At 32.2% G+C, this 15489-nt stretch overlaps 1 protein-coding gene across 1 annotated transcript in view; it reads left to right on the forward strand.

Moving 5' to 3' along the window:
* The first annotated feature begins 1012 nt into the window (after positions 1-1012).
* Positions 1013-15489, forward strand: part of LOC123715179 (carbonic anhydrase-related protein 10) — a 59687-nt gene continuing 45210 nt past the window's right edge. Inside the window, exons 1-2 of the mRNA XM_045670077.1 lie at positions 1013-1156; positions 5910-6086. Coding sequence (XP_045526033.1) covers positions 6023-6086 — 64 coding nt within the window. The 5' untranslated portion in view covers positions 1013-1156; positions 5910-6022. The remainder of the gene's footprint in view (positions 1157-5909; positions 6087-15489) is intronic.

Consider the following 15489-nt stretch of genomic DNA (forward strand, 5'->3'; position numbering starts at 1 on the left):
TAGTAAATAAATACACAAAGCCATAACTCAAATACACGTTTATAAATATGTAATTATAATTTCAACTTTGGGTCAATGCAGTCTCTGTTTGGGTTTACGTGTTTATTAACTACGGGTTTATTTAATACAACTAATGTAAACGTCTTCGAGTGTGTATGTTCTCATTTATATGTATGTATGTATGTATTTTGGTAACCAATACGAAATAAATAAGGCGTACGTAATATATATTTTTTGTATATCACTTTTAATTATGGTATAATCATTAATAATTTAAATAAATTTAAAAAGTTTGCTCTCTGGGGCAGTGCAACAAAAAGTCGACGGTGTGTGTCAGGCACGGGAGGCTGATCACCTACTTGCCTATTCAATCTACAAACGATCATGAAACAGATAAGTTTTCGTTTCTTATATTAAATTCATGTTGGCATCGGGCATAGTGTTGCTTTGAACTATATGTTGAGTCCAACAATTAATGTTTATTGTCCTTTTCTATACGCTATATATATTATCATTATACGAATGTACGACCTATTGAATTTTCTTTAGAATTTCTTAAACAAATCTTTGTACTGTAAGATCATCCCCACTACGATGTAGTAGGCCGTTCCCTTTGTCACTTAAATCTATATTCATCCCTTTCCGCCGACGAAAACTTTTCAGCAATATCCATGTTATTAAATATATCCCAATGTGTATGTTACCGCAAATATAAACCTTATTGTAAAGGGAAAACGTTTCAAATAAAATTCATTAAAACTTCACTTATTCCATTTTCGAATTGAAAGCGTCAACTTTTCAGATTCAACGCGTTTTAAATGACGTAACTTAATATTAGTTTTTTGCAAATTCTACCTTAAATCAAACGACTTAAAGACGTCTTTCAGTTGACGAGACGTCCAACATAAGGTGTTTATTATAATATATTGGTTGAAAAAGTTAAAAGATAGACCATTCAGGATGTGTTGACTGTAAGCCTCCGTAGAGCATGTTTTCAGTCGCGTCGCGCGCGTCATGGAGATAAGACGTGTAACTAAGTTCGAAAATGGCGGGAACTTTTAGATTTACGATCTTTAACAAAAATAACACAATTGTTAACGTCTAGTCTGTGTTTTTATATAAGAATGAACATTTTGAAATAGTTTAAAAAAATTATGTAAGTATTAACTTTTTAAACAAGTTTAATCGACTCTGACAACAACTAAAAGTATTTTTTTTATACACTACAGTTATAATAATATAACAGTTCATTAAGATGAGCCACAGTGTTACAATTATTTTGTTTAGGTTCAACGTTTTTAAAGTGCATTAAAGTACGAAAAATTAAATCTGATCAAGAAATACCAATGCGTGAATTACGCGATTCCGAAACGTTTTATATTAAATTTTGTATATGCCCATTAATGTATATTTAAATTAAATTTTACATACATTACCTATTATTTTTGTTTGCTTATCTAGCCGAAGCCGCGTACAAATTATTTGAAGTAATCTATTAAGTATTATTGTGCAATTATTAATCAATTACCGTCTAATATTCCAATTGAATTTAACCAATTCAAAGGGGAATTAAAGATACATATCAGAATAAGTATATTAGACTAAAATCAGGGCAACTGTCTGATAGTAACGTGTATCTCATTCGTATATATTAAGTATCTCATGTAAAAAAATCATTTTGTAATGAGAAAGTTCCATAAAACATTACTATATAAGGCAAAATAAATCAGAGAAACATTAGACTTATTTCAAAGTAAAACTATTAAAATACAGATTATTAGGTTAAAAAAATAAAACTGATTAATATAAAAAAATGGCTTAATAAACTGTCAGTTTATTATAAGGTTTTGTTCCATTTTTACGTCGGTTTTAGTAAAACGCAATAACCTTATGAGTAGATGATAAATCTTTTCTATCGTATAGATATAGTTTGTTTGTATTGTAGTAAGTTAAGTACTTAACACAATAAATACAAAAAATAGTGAATAAAACATTGTATATTGTTAAAACTAATCTGTACTTTTACAAGTTCGCTAATAATATTATATGTTTAAACTATTAATAAATAAAAAGATAAAAGAATAAATTTTTTTTTTAAGTAACGTTGTGTTTTGTTTGTTTATTTATTAATAATGAATATTCTCCTTTAAACCAATACTGTAAGCAAAAAGTTCGGTGTATATTAGTGTTTAATCGAACCATGAACTTATAACAAATGTCCGGTTAAAAACAATCATGTTAAATAAAAATAAAGAATTAAAAAACTACAACTTGATGATAAGTATATTTTTAAATTACTTAGTAATCATAATAATTTATTTGCAGGAATACGGTACAAAAATGTTATGGTGGTACAATCTAAAGTTCGCATATTCTGCCACAATTCTGCAAATTTCTCTTAACACACGTTAGAAGTAACAATAACATTATGAGTCATATCATTATAGACAATTTTGGTATAATTTTATCGCAAATAGGTTATCGGTTTCACGCAAAGAATTATTAATAGAATAACATTTTTTTGCAAAAGTAGTACTTTAACTCTAGTAGGAAGATATTGTAATGTCATTGGTAAATTATTATAAACCTTGATTGCCATACATAAGTTTTTTCTGTACATATCCAGATTATTTTTTGACACAGTCAATTTCTCCCAATATCTACCTCGACAGCGGTAAACCGTCAACTTAAAAATATTTATGTTTTTACGAAAAAATAAGGACATTTCTAAAATTTATATACAATGAAGAGATAAAATTTTGTGCTTCTTAAACAAAGGTATGCAACTAAATAAATAGTTTGCTCTACAATTTTTTCTAATAGAATATATAAATGTTTTTGAGCTTTAAATACCTTATTTACTTCGACGTAATTACTTCAAACTATAATTCCATATCTAGTATAGATGAAACTCATGTGTATGCTAGTCTAAAAATGCAACATATATTTTATCAAAATGTAATTCATAAAACAGATCTACATTTCCGCGTGCTTACGGCAAAAATCACTCTTCTTGAGATAATATTATACAGTGTTTATTTATATGAGAAAATATAATGAATAACAAAGTAAGTTATTATTAATAAATATTATTAGCAACACGTCAGCTTGTAAAAACGCGTTTCATAATTGTTCAATTGTGTAGTTGATTCATTACAAATAAAACCATCCTCGATGTCCGTCGTTCCACAAATGAGCTTTTCTCAAGGCAGTTTTTGCACCACTATGAGAAACCAGCTGCTCACTGAAGTAATTCTGAACCAATTCGAGTTAGGGTCCTTCAAGAAAAAAGCATACCAATTTTTAAACGCCTGCGAGCCGTCTGGCAATGTCAGTGTTGACGGGCTACTTAACATTAAGTGGGCCTCCTGCCCATTGCCTTCTAATATATTAAAAAAATTTACTGTATTGTCCAATTCGTAATTGAGACTAAAACATGCCAGCACTCCTATACCATACGAGGGAGTGATAACTGTTTACTACTATAGGAAATTGACACTAAAAAAATCAATGCTATCGTAATTTATAGGGGCATGTGGAATCTATGAAAATAATATTCGGGCAAATGAAAATTCCGATGCATTTGAAATCGCGAGCCGCTCTGTGGATTTAATTCCCTTGACTGTAGCGAATCGGCGCGTGTTTTTTCATTAAAACGCATTCAATGCGACGACGTGGCTTTGAAATAGCGGACCTTTTCAAAAAAATTTCCCTGACATTCCACTCTGCACTGCTCCCATTCTATTCAAGTCTTTTAACATAACGTTATTGACATTTTTTGTTATTTCATCCACGGTTATAATTACTGAAAATCGGGATCATTAAAGACAAATCCAAATTTAAAAGCCATCGAATTCCGAAGTTAGCAACACCTTGACTTATTTATATTAATATTATCTTCATTTAAGATATATTTTTGTAATAGTACACAAGAACAGTGTCTTCTCTGAAATGAAAACTGTAAGTAGTTATTGGTCACTTTCTAAATATCCTTTTTAGTAAATTAGGTTACTTTAAATTACTTATTAGTCTCAAGTTAGGCTAGATCGTAATGTTAAATGATCTTTGAGTCAATTACAAAAATCATTTTTCATATAATAAATGTTGAAATTATTCATTATAATAATAGCGTTGATCTTAAGTAACGATAATACATAATTATTTGACCTAGAAGCTTGACGGAGTTGGCGGCGTAGCTCCAATGGAACTTTTTTCTATGTGCTAAATAAACAGTTGCTTCAATGGTAAACGTCTCTTACCGGAAATTCGATGACATCTGTCAGATTCTGAATTAAAAAATATCAAAGAAATGGATGCTGAGGCCAAGACACATTAGGGATGTAGCGCTACTGTATCATCATAATCGCATACATGACACAGGATTATAATAAAAAAAATGTGTGCGTGTACTAGTGTACACACGTAAAAGTGAAACTTCATTATGACCTTATTTTTCGAAAAGTGATCAACTATATGCAACTTTACAGAAAATGGTAAAGTTAAATTAGATAAAGTTTAACAAAAGGCTTTTATTATCATATACATGAATACAAATAATACAATTATTTTATTTCACCTTATTACTACTAAGATTATTACAGAATTTCATTAATTGTAATAGAATTATTACTATCATTGTTATCGTTATTATATTTTTTGTTATTAATGGCTTCGAATCTCTTCGAATCAACCGTGGTAGGGACATGAAAATGATAGCGCGTAACGGAAAAATGTGACGGTATTTTTTTTTTGCCAACGCCGATAAAACAGTTTCACTTACAAAATAAAATATATTATACAAATATATTCACCAATAATGCAATATATACGAGCATTGTTGGCCTAATGACTTCAACTGCGACTCTGCGACTCTTATCCCAGAGGTCGTAGGTTCGATCACCGGCTGTGCACTCATAGACTTTCTTACTACACCGTGAGGAAACCTTAGTAGGTCTAAGTTTACGGTTTCGGCCACAGGAGGCTAATCACCTACTTGCCTATTATTATGAAACAGATCCAGAAATCTGACACCATAAAAGGTTGTAGCGTTACTGATTCATATACTTTTAAATACTGGAACAATGATAGTGAAGTCTGACATAAACAATATATCAAGCTTATTATTAATTTTACAAATCAATTCTTACAAGATAAAGTGTAGTTCTTGAGGGTGCCCTCGAACTTTCAAATCAAACAACCATTGGTATAACGACCCATTCGCGTGATAAAAACAGCTTAAAGCTCATACCACGGTACGTTCAAGTGTTATATGATTTCCCTCAACATTATATATGTCAACCAAAACACATCTAAATAATAAATTATATTAACTGCGGCTTAATCAGCGTTTATTTTATATATTTCTACAAATTTTGGTACAGTATTTTGTGGAAGAAGTGAATGGTGATAATTCAAACGATTAAATTAAGCTCGTAACGACATAGCGTACAGCTATACCAAATAAGCAGAAGTTAGTTTAATCTTTGAAATCAATAGAATTTACTCAAAGCGCCAGTTACGCGTGTCTTGCGCACCCAAAATATTATTGCTTGTGAGAGATATATTTAGTTGCAGACTTGCTGAATTTACAAGAACTGCATTATTTATAATTAGTTATAAATAGATTGGGTTTTTGGTTTGTTTGCTTTGTTTATTTTATGTTTTTAATTAAATAAGTTTTCTATATTATTAGTATTAAGTTAATAAACAATAAAAAGACGTGTATAGTTAAAACAGTTCCTTAGATTCTCCGTGTTGTGTTTTTGGGCAACTATTTTAGATATTTGACTTAATAAACTCAACATAATAGAATTTTATTATTTAACTGCTGGTATTTATTTGTTGCACAAGAAGAATACTTTCGTTTTGAATCGTTTTGAAAAAAAAAGTTTAAACATATATTTTTTCAGGTATAAAGTATCCATTTTTGACATCGTGTGTAATGTCGTGGAATGCTTGAGAGACTCGTGAAGTATTTCAAATGTGGCAGTTTACATGGGCTAGTGACAGCGGTGCCTAGACAATGCACGGCCTGTTTGAAGTTGCAACAGCCTCCACGTTTCTCCAAATATTATTATCATTTACTGGTAAGTTTTTTTGTTATATTTTTTTTAATTAAGTGAATTAAGTTTTTCTTATCTGCATTATCAACCAACACATCATATTCAAGACATATTAAATTGTCATAAATTCAAAGGTCTTTGACCACTCATATTTCTGGCACAGCTAACAATAACAGATAACGGTTTTCTTACAAAAACACATCAACAGTGGTACACTCTTTTAGCAGCTAGAATACCACAGACGATACACCTCGACTTTCTTACAAAAAATCGCATCACAATAGGTCCATTTTTTGTTTTTAATTTATAGATAGACATACACAGAAAAGCCGATTCGTCAAATACAAACAAAAACTAACTAAATAACCTAACATTTTATATAATTTCATAATGATAGTTGTGAACGGAAATTCTAAAGCCTAAGTAATTAAACAGTTTTTGAACGATCGTGAATATATTAAAATAATGTTCCTTTGGACTAAATTAAGTATTGCTAAAAAAATATAAGCTTGTAACAATCCATTTTTGGCCTTTAAACTGAAATTAAAAATCTTTCGCAGTACGAAAAAGTAATTATTGAGCAGATTGAAAACTTCCTCAGCCAGGTTACAATCGCCCGAAGTTAAAAGTTAAAGGTTCAGTCGGGACTTAGCTAGAGCTATGTCTCCCGTATCATATTCTAAAACGTTTTTGACATCATCATGCTAAGCACAGCCTCTTCCTCACTTATTGTTTAAATATTTACAGAACTAGCGATAGACGTTGTCCTGTTAAGAAACTATGAATATTGATTTCGAATTGGTATTATTAACTAAAAATGCTTTATGATAACATTCTTAGTTTGTTCTTCTGGCGCGTATATAAATAGTATGTTATTATTTTATTTTACTATGATCGAAGCATTTATTTTCTATATATTGTAGCACGCATTCTTTCAATGTTACGTCAAACGCCATAAGGTTACATGAAAAAAGTTTGAAATGTAACAGCGCTATGTATGCACTGAAAAAAATGCTATGATTACTTAATACGGTGGTAAGTATTCTAACATTTTCAATTATTCATATTTTTCTTTCATTAAAATCTTCTCACAATAACAATCACAACAAAAAAAAGAATTTGCGTAATCGGTTCAACCGTTTACGCGTGATACCGTATCCAAGATAACTAGGGATTCATTTTTATATATAGATAATGTTTTATAAGTAGCTGGTCGCTTGCCGTGTATCTCCCAGTCCGATCAATTACACTAGGCTTAAATAACACAGGCCCTTACAATATATATATTTATGCACCTATATAAAAAAGGATATATTTATCTACGTTTCGATAAAATCTCTGGATAATACAGTTTTCTCACGTTTAATACATATATACGTCCTTTGATAGAAATAGCCTAAATGGCTTAAATTAAGCCCGTGTTTAGAAATAGCTGACACCTTAAGGTATGGAGGTATGAAGGCGTCAGAGGGAAACCGGAAGCAGCTGTGTCGCTCGCGTGCTGTTTACCAATTTATCACTAACCAGATTATATATAGGCCGGTTCCTTGGACGTGTTTTATGACCTTGTTTGCACTCGTATTGTTTATCACTATATTGTAATTCAATTGTATCCAAAATATTTAGCCCAACAATTGTATATTTAGTTTAAAATATTACAAAAATAAGGTAGCTTGTAGCATATATCGTAGATATAGTATTATGTATGATGAGGTAAACTTCAATAAGTGAATTAAGCTTTCCAAAGCTCGATGTTTATTTTTTTGGCATAGCTCCGCGGTCGAAGTATCAATGTGTCTAATATTTTAATTAACAGCAAATACGTTCGCATTTATTTATGATTTTCAAATCCAGCATATAACATTACACACATACATTTAAATTTATTAGTAATACAAGACTACATAAATGTTTTTTGATGTACTTAATTTTTTTTAAATAAATTGTTTGTTAACTCAGTTACGGGTATTTAAAAAAAATCAGTGGCGCTACAATCACTTTAGGTCTGGGCCTCAGATTTCCGAATCTGTTTCATGATAATTGTTGTAATCTAATAGGCAAGTAGGTGATCAACCGGAATAGGATTCCTGACACACGCCGTCGACTTTATTGGGTCTAAGCAAGCCGATTTCCTCACGATGTTTACTTCACTGTTCGAGCGAATGTTATATGCGCACATAAAAAGAAAGTCCATTGGTGCAGGGAATCGAACCTACGACCTCAGGGACCAGAGCCATGCTGAAACCAATAGGCCAACACTGCTCTTACTAGTTACGGGTGTTAGGTTTTGTTAAATGTTTAAAGTAAGTCTATGATGATAATAATAGAGAACTGAGTGTGTTAAGACGAGACTAATGATTTAAAGAGAAATTGATAACAGCTTTTTTGATCGTAGAACGGCGTTTATGAGTGATTTATTGATTAAATTCCATTAAAGAATTATGATGCTGAGCACCAATGGACTATATTTCTATGTGCGCATTTACCATCCGCTCGAACGGTGAAGGAAAATATCGCTAGGAAACCTGCTTGCCTAAGACCCAAAAGTTTGACGGCGTGTGTCGGGCACAAGAGGCTGATCTGATCTGATGCCTTTAAGATTGACGAACGATCATGAAACAGATACAAAAATCTGTAAACCTAAAAAGGTTGTAGGGCCACTGATTATTATATAATTCTTTAATTAATAAATCTTATAAATGTCAAAGTAACGCAAAGAAAACACTTCACTAGTTAATTACAACATTACAAGTCAACTGACTAATTTATTTTGCGCAAGTAGTCCACCGCTGCAGTAATCATGGTCAGCGATAGACTTCCGCGTCTGGCCATCGATATCTTTCATGTTTACACCAATGACCTTCTATAAATAGTACAATCGAGGCCAGTAAAGTCTGAAAACATATTGAAGAGTAAATATGCAAGAGCAGCGGTCCATGTTAAATATGATCTCGAGTGACAGTCACAGGGATGTTGTGTATCTTTGTAATTAAAACTGTTGACTAATACTGGCTCTAGTATTCTATACCTATGTATGGAGTAGGAATGTGGACTTTCTTGGCTCGAGAAAGGCAAAAGGCTGATGCCTTTAAGATGAGGTGCTGGCGGCGAATGCTAAGAATACCGTGGACTGCGAAGCGCGATTACGATCCTGACCACAACTCGGCCTACAGTCTCGCCTGACCATATGCCGACAGCGATTTGTATCTTATTTCGGCCATTCAATGCGCAGAGGCGATGAGAACTTGAAAAACTGATCGTGGTTGGCAACACAGAAGGCATATCACATGGCAGTTCACCAACCAGATGGGCCGATCAAGTGAAAGACTCTTCGTCCTCAAAACGGTATACTATGAGAGAGGTAAAAGAGATGCGCTGGACCGAAATCGTGGAAGCATATAGTGTACACCAGATACTTTCTTGCCGACCATGACGCAGAAATGAACAAATAAGTTGTAAACTTTTTGTAGTAAAAGTGAGTACGGATGTCCCAATTTTATCACGTTTCTACCACCAACCCATATTTCGTATGGGCCATATTACTGCTGTAATAATCTTTATATATCAACGTGTACATAAAAGTAAGCTATCATAATACACATGACTTCATAAAGAATATTAAATTATTTAGTAAACCGAATGCCCAACGAGACATAAAGCAATAATTTTTATTCCACGTTAAAACGCTTTCAAATGAAAACAGACGCTGAACATCTGGCAAATTAAAGCTATGAATGAACGTGCAGTACCTAAATATGTAAAATAAATTGTATAAAAGTCACAAAAGGAACGTAAATTGTGTTTTCAGTAGTGTTTTGGTCGCAGGTGGCGCTGGTCTTAAGCTCAAACGGACGAAAGCTGAACAAGAGTTTAATTTAACTTGGAGCATTGTTCTTGCACATTTAGTATTCAATATATTTGTGATATTTCTGGGCTTGGTTAGTATGTACTTCATTAACGGTATCAAAAACATAATTAAAAACAACAATCGGAACGCAGTTCTTCTAACGAACAAAAGTTCGTTCCATGTGATACTAAGTCGGTCAATTTATTCAGTTCCTACTTAAGGGACCATTTATGGGGGCTACAAATTAAAATATGAGAGAACGATCTCCCAAATCAACGACGAAGGTTGTCAAGGATAGAGAGATGTGGAAACAATTGGGGGAGGCATATGTCCACAGACAACCTGACCAAAGTGGTTCCTAATAAATCTATTATTTTGCTACGTGGATTTAAGATAACTAAAATTTTATAAGAATAGCATGTAAGTAAAAAGGTCAGAGAATAAATAGCTTTTATTATTATAAGGGATTTTCTATCTTAAGTTATAACGTGATAAGCTAACAACATGTATGACCATATCGTTATTTAAAATATTTTATGTTTTAAATATATAAATTGATTCGGCAAGATGCCAAATAAAGCACCTTAGAGTTTTGATGATCGGTCAGTTGTGAGGGATAAAAACTTTAACCTTAATTAACTTTAACTTTAATTCTTGATCTGGTTGAAATTGAATGAAATTTGAAATTATTTATACAATCACTGCTTGGCAGCTGAACATTTTTCTAACGAATAAAAATTCGGGCTTCTAGTTTGATCCATGATGAAGTTATATGTCGAAAATGAGGATACTGCACTGCCGTGCCCCCAGATATTAACACTATTTTTGGGTTGGAGAAATGAATGGCCAGTAGTCTATCGAAAATGAATACTGCAGTGGTGGAGTAAATTTAAAAGAGCAGTACTTGCGTAAACTAAAGACAGTCAATTCTAAATTAAAAATTGTTTATGTTGTACCAAATAGTAACTAAGATTATATACAATGAATACCTGGAAGTAGTGGTTGCCTGGAAGAGATCGCTCGAAGGCGATAAGGCTGCCTAAAAAGTTACCCTCTTTTTCATTTAATTATGTCAAATATTACTATTCAATATTCATGTTGTAACATCGATGCGACTTTGCTGTGCTGCACTTTTGTAAAAATATTGTACATATTGTAAGAAACTAATAGGTATTTTCATTTTAAATGGCTTATTTTCAAATAATTTCATAATACGGTATTTTTGAGAAATAAAGTATCTTTGAATCAAATTGTACCGTTTTTGCAACGAAGTAATAAATACAAATATCTTGTGTCAAGGGACTCAAATACACAACGATATTTTTATTTTCATATCTATAGTTTTTATATAAAACAGGGGGCGAAAGGACAGGATGCCTGGTGTTAAGTGATACCACCGCTCGTGGACACTGTAAATTCCAGAGGGCGTTGCGTTGCCGGCCTTTAAATACACATGACATTGTATATTTTCCGAAGTGATTTATTTTGCGTTTAAGTTCTCTGACATATGTAATATTTTATTACAATTGAATATTGCAGTTCATGTATATCGGACGTTAAAGCGTATAAAATTCTACCCGATGTTTAAGATACTTCTAACATACGACTATATGAAACCAGCTACCCACTGAAGTATTAACAAAACCAAGAAACGAGCGTACCTAAATTAATAACCCCGGCAACGCATTTACTATTCTGGCGTTGAAAGTATTGCGAGACAATCCTCTGGTCACCGAACATCACTGAGCCTCTTGCGCCGCCTTGTTCTATTAAGAAAAAAATACATCTGTGTTTACATCAATTAATTAGCTATCTCTTTATTAACTTTGACGTTTATAATTATTGATTACTTAAAATTTTCATTAAAAAAGAGAGATGTTAGGTGTGTTATGATAAAATGTTCTTTCAATATTATTAAGAAAACTATTTCAACTTTGTACCGAAAGCGTCCTCTGGCATAAGCGATAAAACGCTCCATATGTATACAGGAAATTCCATTACGTTGATCGCTATTATAGATATTTGGGGAGCACAAATGCAATAGTGTAGAATTTGCATAGGTAGGAGGGCCACGCTGGTGCGATTCGGTTTGAATACGTAACATCGATGCGGTCTCGAAAATACTGTTTCATAAGCGACAATCCATATTTTGCCGAGCTTTCGATATTGAGAATAAGCTATACTGTAAGTGTATCGGCAGGATTACAATGTATTATCTAAACTAGTTGGGCTGACAAGTTCGTAGATTAAAATATTATATAATATGATTATACAATTTTTATAGCACAATTTCTCTTTAGCCTCTAAATAGGCTTCAGTATCGGAGATTAACTTTAAAATAAAAATACTATATTTACATGTATAAATGATAGCTGTTCAAAAACTAAGAATGGCTGCACCGATTTGGCTTATTAAGAACTTGAAATATTTGTAAAAGTTCAGGGAAAGTTTATACATTTCTAATATGTAATAAAAAATATAAGAATATAATGTTTTGCTGTCAAATATATTATAGATTTGTATATGTCGTTTTTAACTGTTATTAATTAAGCTTTATTAATGAATCCATACAAAAATTGGTTAGTTAACATTTCTTAATCTCTATATGTATAAAATTCTCGTGTCACACGTTCGACGTGTATGTCTGTTCCCATACTCCTCCGAAACGGCTCGACCGATGCTTATGAATTTTTTTATGCATATTAAGTAAGGCTGAGAATCGGCTACTATCTATATTTCAAACCCCTAAGTGATAAAGGGTGCCCACCTCAAAAAAAATATAAAAACAATTTTTTTTTGTTTTTTATATTTTTATGATACAGTATACAAAAATACATACAAACCTTAATTGTCACTCCTCTACAATCAACCCCTATTTTTATTATAGTAGTTAGGTTATTTTTATTGAACTAAAAAAAATGTTGCCTGGAAATTATATATATGGCAAAACGATGTTTGCCGGGTCAGCTAGTATTAGTATAAGTTGTAAAAAAAATCCCTTTTGGAGTAAAACCGTCTAATTGTGTGATAGAGATCTTACGTTGGAAGTGATTTTTTATCATATGTAAAGGGTGGTGACTGGTGGTTGCTCTTCCCACGGAGGCCAGCCGGATTGGGGAGCATTTTGTTAACGTGGTAATTGTTATTGTTGTATTTTCTTTATGGCCGTTTTAATCTATAATATAAATATATTTAATTAATAAGAATTAAATATATCATCATCACCATCATCATTACACACAGTGGCTTGTGCTTTAGACTCTTTAAGTAAATATATCTTAATAATCTTGCGACCAACTTCAAACCCCTATTGTATGGAAGTCCTTGACAACTCCTTTCCACTCAATTAAATATATACCATAACCAATAATATAAAATTGGTGTAGCATGTAGAAGCTTTTTTCTATTGGCATAAGGCCTTAAAGCTTTTTAAGTTTGTAGCGCCATCTCAAACGAGTAATATCAGATATTCTAAAGAATTCATTTTCGTTATGGTGATTTGTATACCAATTGAAATGTCATCGATGTATAAATTCACGTGGAAGATAGGCAATTTCACGGTGCATTGGACGTTCTTTACGTTTTGCCCACGATCGCTTCGCACTTGACGCTCGCCCAACAAAAGCTTCGTTGGGGCGGATGAATTCTATCTGAATTTCATATCACAATACATATTACGTGAATATGCTAGACTTATTATGAATGTATATTGTAACATTTATAGCTGGGATGGATTTACACTTGCTATATGACTGACGGACGGACTGTCCATGGCTGGGCGTTTTTACTTTTAATTCACTGATACGAAGTCGTCGTTTTCTCGCAAAGAACATATTAGTTAATCAACAAAAGTCCCACGACATCTAGTTTTTAATCCGACCAATAAAAATTATTTATTTATTTCTTAACAATTATTCTTCTTTTTAATTTATTTTATTTTACTATATTTAACACAAAACTTCATTACTTACACTGTTAACTTTTACTGATATATTTTTTTTTGCTACAAAGTATAGTGTTATTAGATTATTTTGCTTTTTTTGCGACTCAGGCGCAAACTAGCTGCTGTGGACTCTGGCAGAATGACCAGCGCTGTGGAACAGTCTCCTCAGCATAATGCTGAGCCAGGGCCAATTACAACCACAGCACATACGCATTACACACTTAAAACGTACATGTTTCCTTGGAAAAAAATTGTTATCTTTCTTTCTGTTTTATTTATATTCCCTTTTTATTATTGTTATTTAGTGTGTGTGTGTGTGTTTTTAGTAATAAATGTTGTCTATGTCTAAGTACGTTTACGCCGTAAAGGCGGTTTTTTACCCTAAGCTGATGTTGACTGTTATTTGCCGCCCGGGCGGTTTTTTATTTGTCGTTATCTACGGGGATTGGATCATGCGGATCCGTAAGGATATGTCGGGGTCTCCTACTGACGTTTTTGTCGGAAAGGGGTAATAATTGATGTTTTTACGAACTAATGAGTTGGGATGATGTTGAGGGCTTCGGTAAGGAGCTATCTCGTGGTGAACGTCAATGATCGATGAAGGGCGAACCAGTTGCGATTCTCAAGAATCGCATCTAGATCCGGTGGGCACAATGCGCGAGCCGTGAAGACGACGTGCACGGTCGGATGCAGGCCGTATGTGTCCGAGGAAATAGAGGCGAGGACCTGACTTGAAATAAATGTAAAGACTAAATGAAAATTCAATTATTATTAGTTATTCGCTAGATTCATATATCTATCAACTATATAAAGTTGATATCTCAAGTTGTTAAATTTTGTAACTCAAGTTGATAAAGATTATGTCTCAAGTTGATAAAAGTGATATCTGAAGTTGATAAAGTTTATATCTCAAGTTGATATAGTTTATATCTCAATTTAATAAAAATTATATCTCAATTTAATAAAGTTTATATCTCAATTAAATAAAGTTTGTATCTCAATTTCATAAAGTTTATATCTCAATTTAATAAAGTTTATATATCAATTAAATAAAGTTTGTATCTCAATTTCATAAAGTTTATATCTCAATTTAATAAAGTTTATATCTCGATTTAATAAAGTTTATATCTCAATTAAATAAAGTTTATATCTCAATTTAATAAAGTTTACATCTCAATTTAATAAAGTTTATATCTCAATTTCATAAAGTTTATATCTCAATTTAATAAAGTTTATATCTCAATCAAATGAAGTTTATATCTCAATTTAATAAAGTTTATATCTCAATCAAATGAAGTTTATATCTCAATTTCATAAAGTTTTTACTTCAAGTTAATAAAGTTTATTTCTCAAATTAATAAAGTTTATATCTCAGGTTAATAAAGTTCATATCTCAGGTTTCAACACTGATTCAGGGTATGGCGTAACGAATGTATTATATGGTACCGGGTAGAACGGAGAGATTCATTTGGCGTCTTGGCACAAAAGGGGTGGCAATAGCTGTTTTTTTTTTAATGTAGAATATCTCGAGAATGAGACTTTTACTACACAAAAAAAAAATTCGAACCGCCACATCGTCTTCTACCCGCAGTTACCACATCCTGTATCTCAATAATTTTGATCATATATCAATGAAA

This window comes from Pieris brassicae, chromosome 10, assembly GCF_905147105.1.
Source record: "Pieris brassicae chromosome 10, ilPieBrab1.1, whole genome shotgun sequence".
Taxonomy (NCBI): domain Eukaryota; kingdom Metazoa; phylum Arthropoda; class Insecta; order Lepidoptera; family Pieridae; genus Pieris; species Pieris brassicae.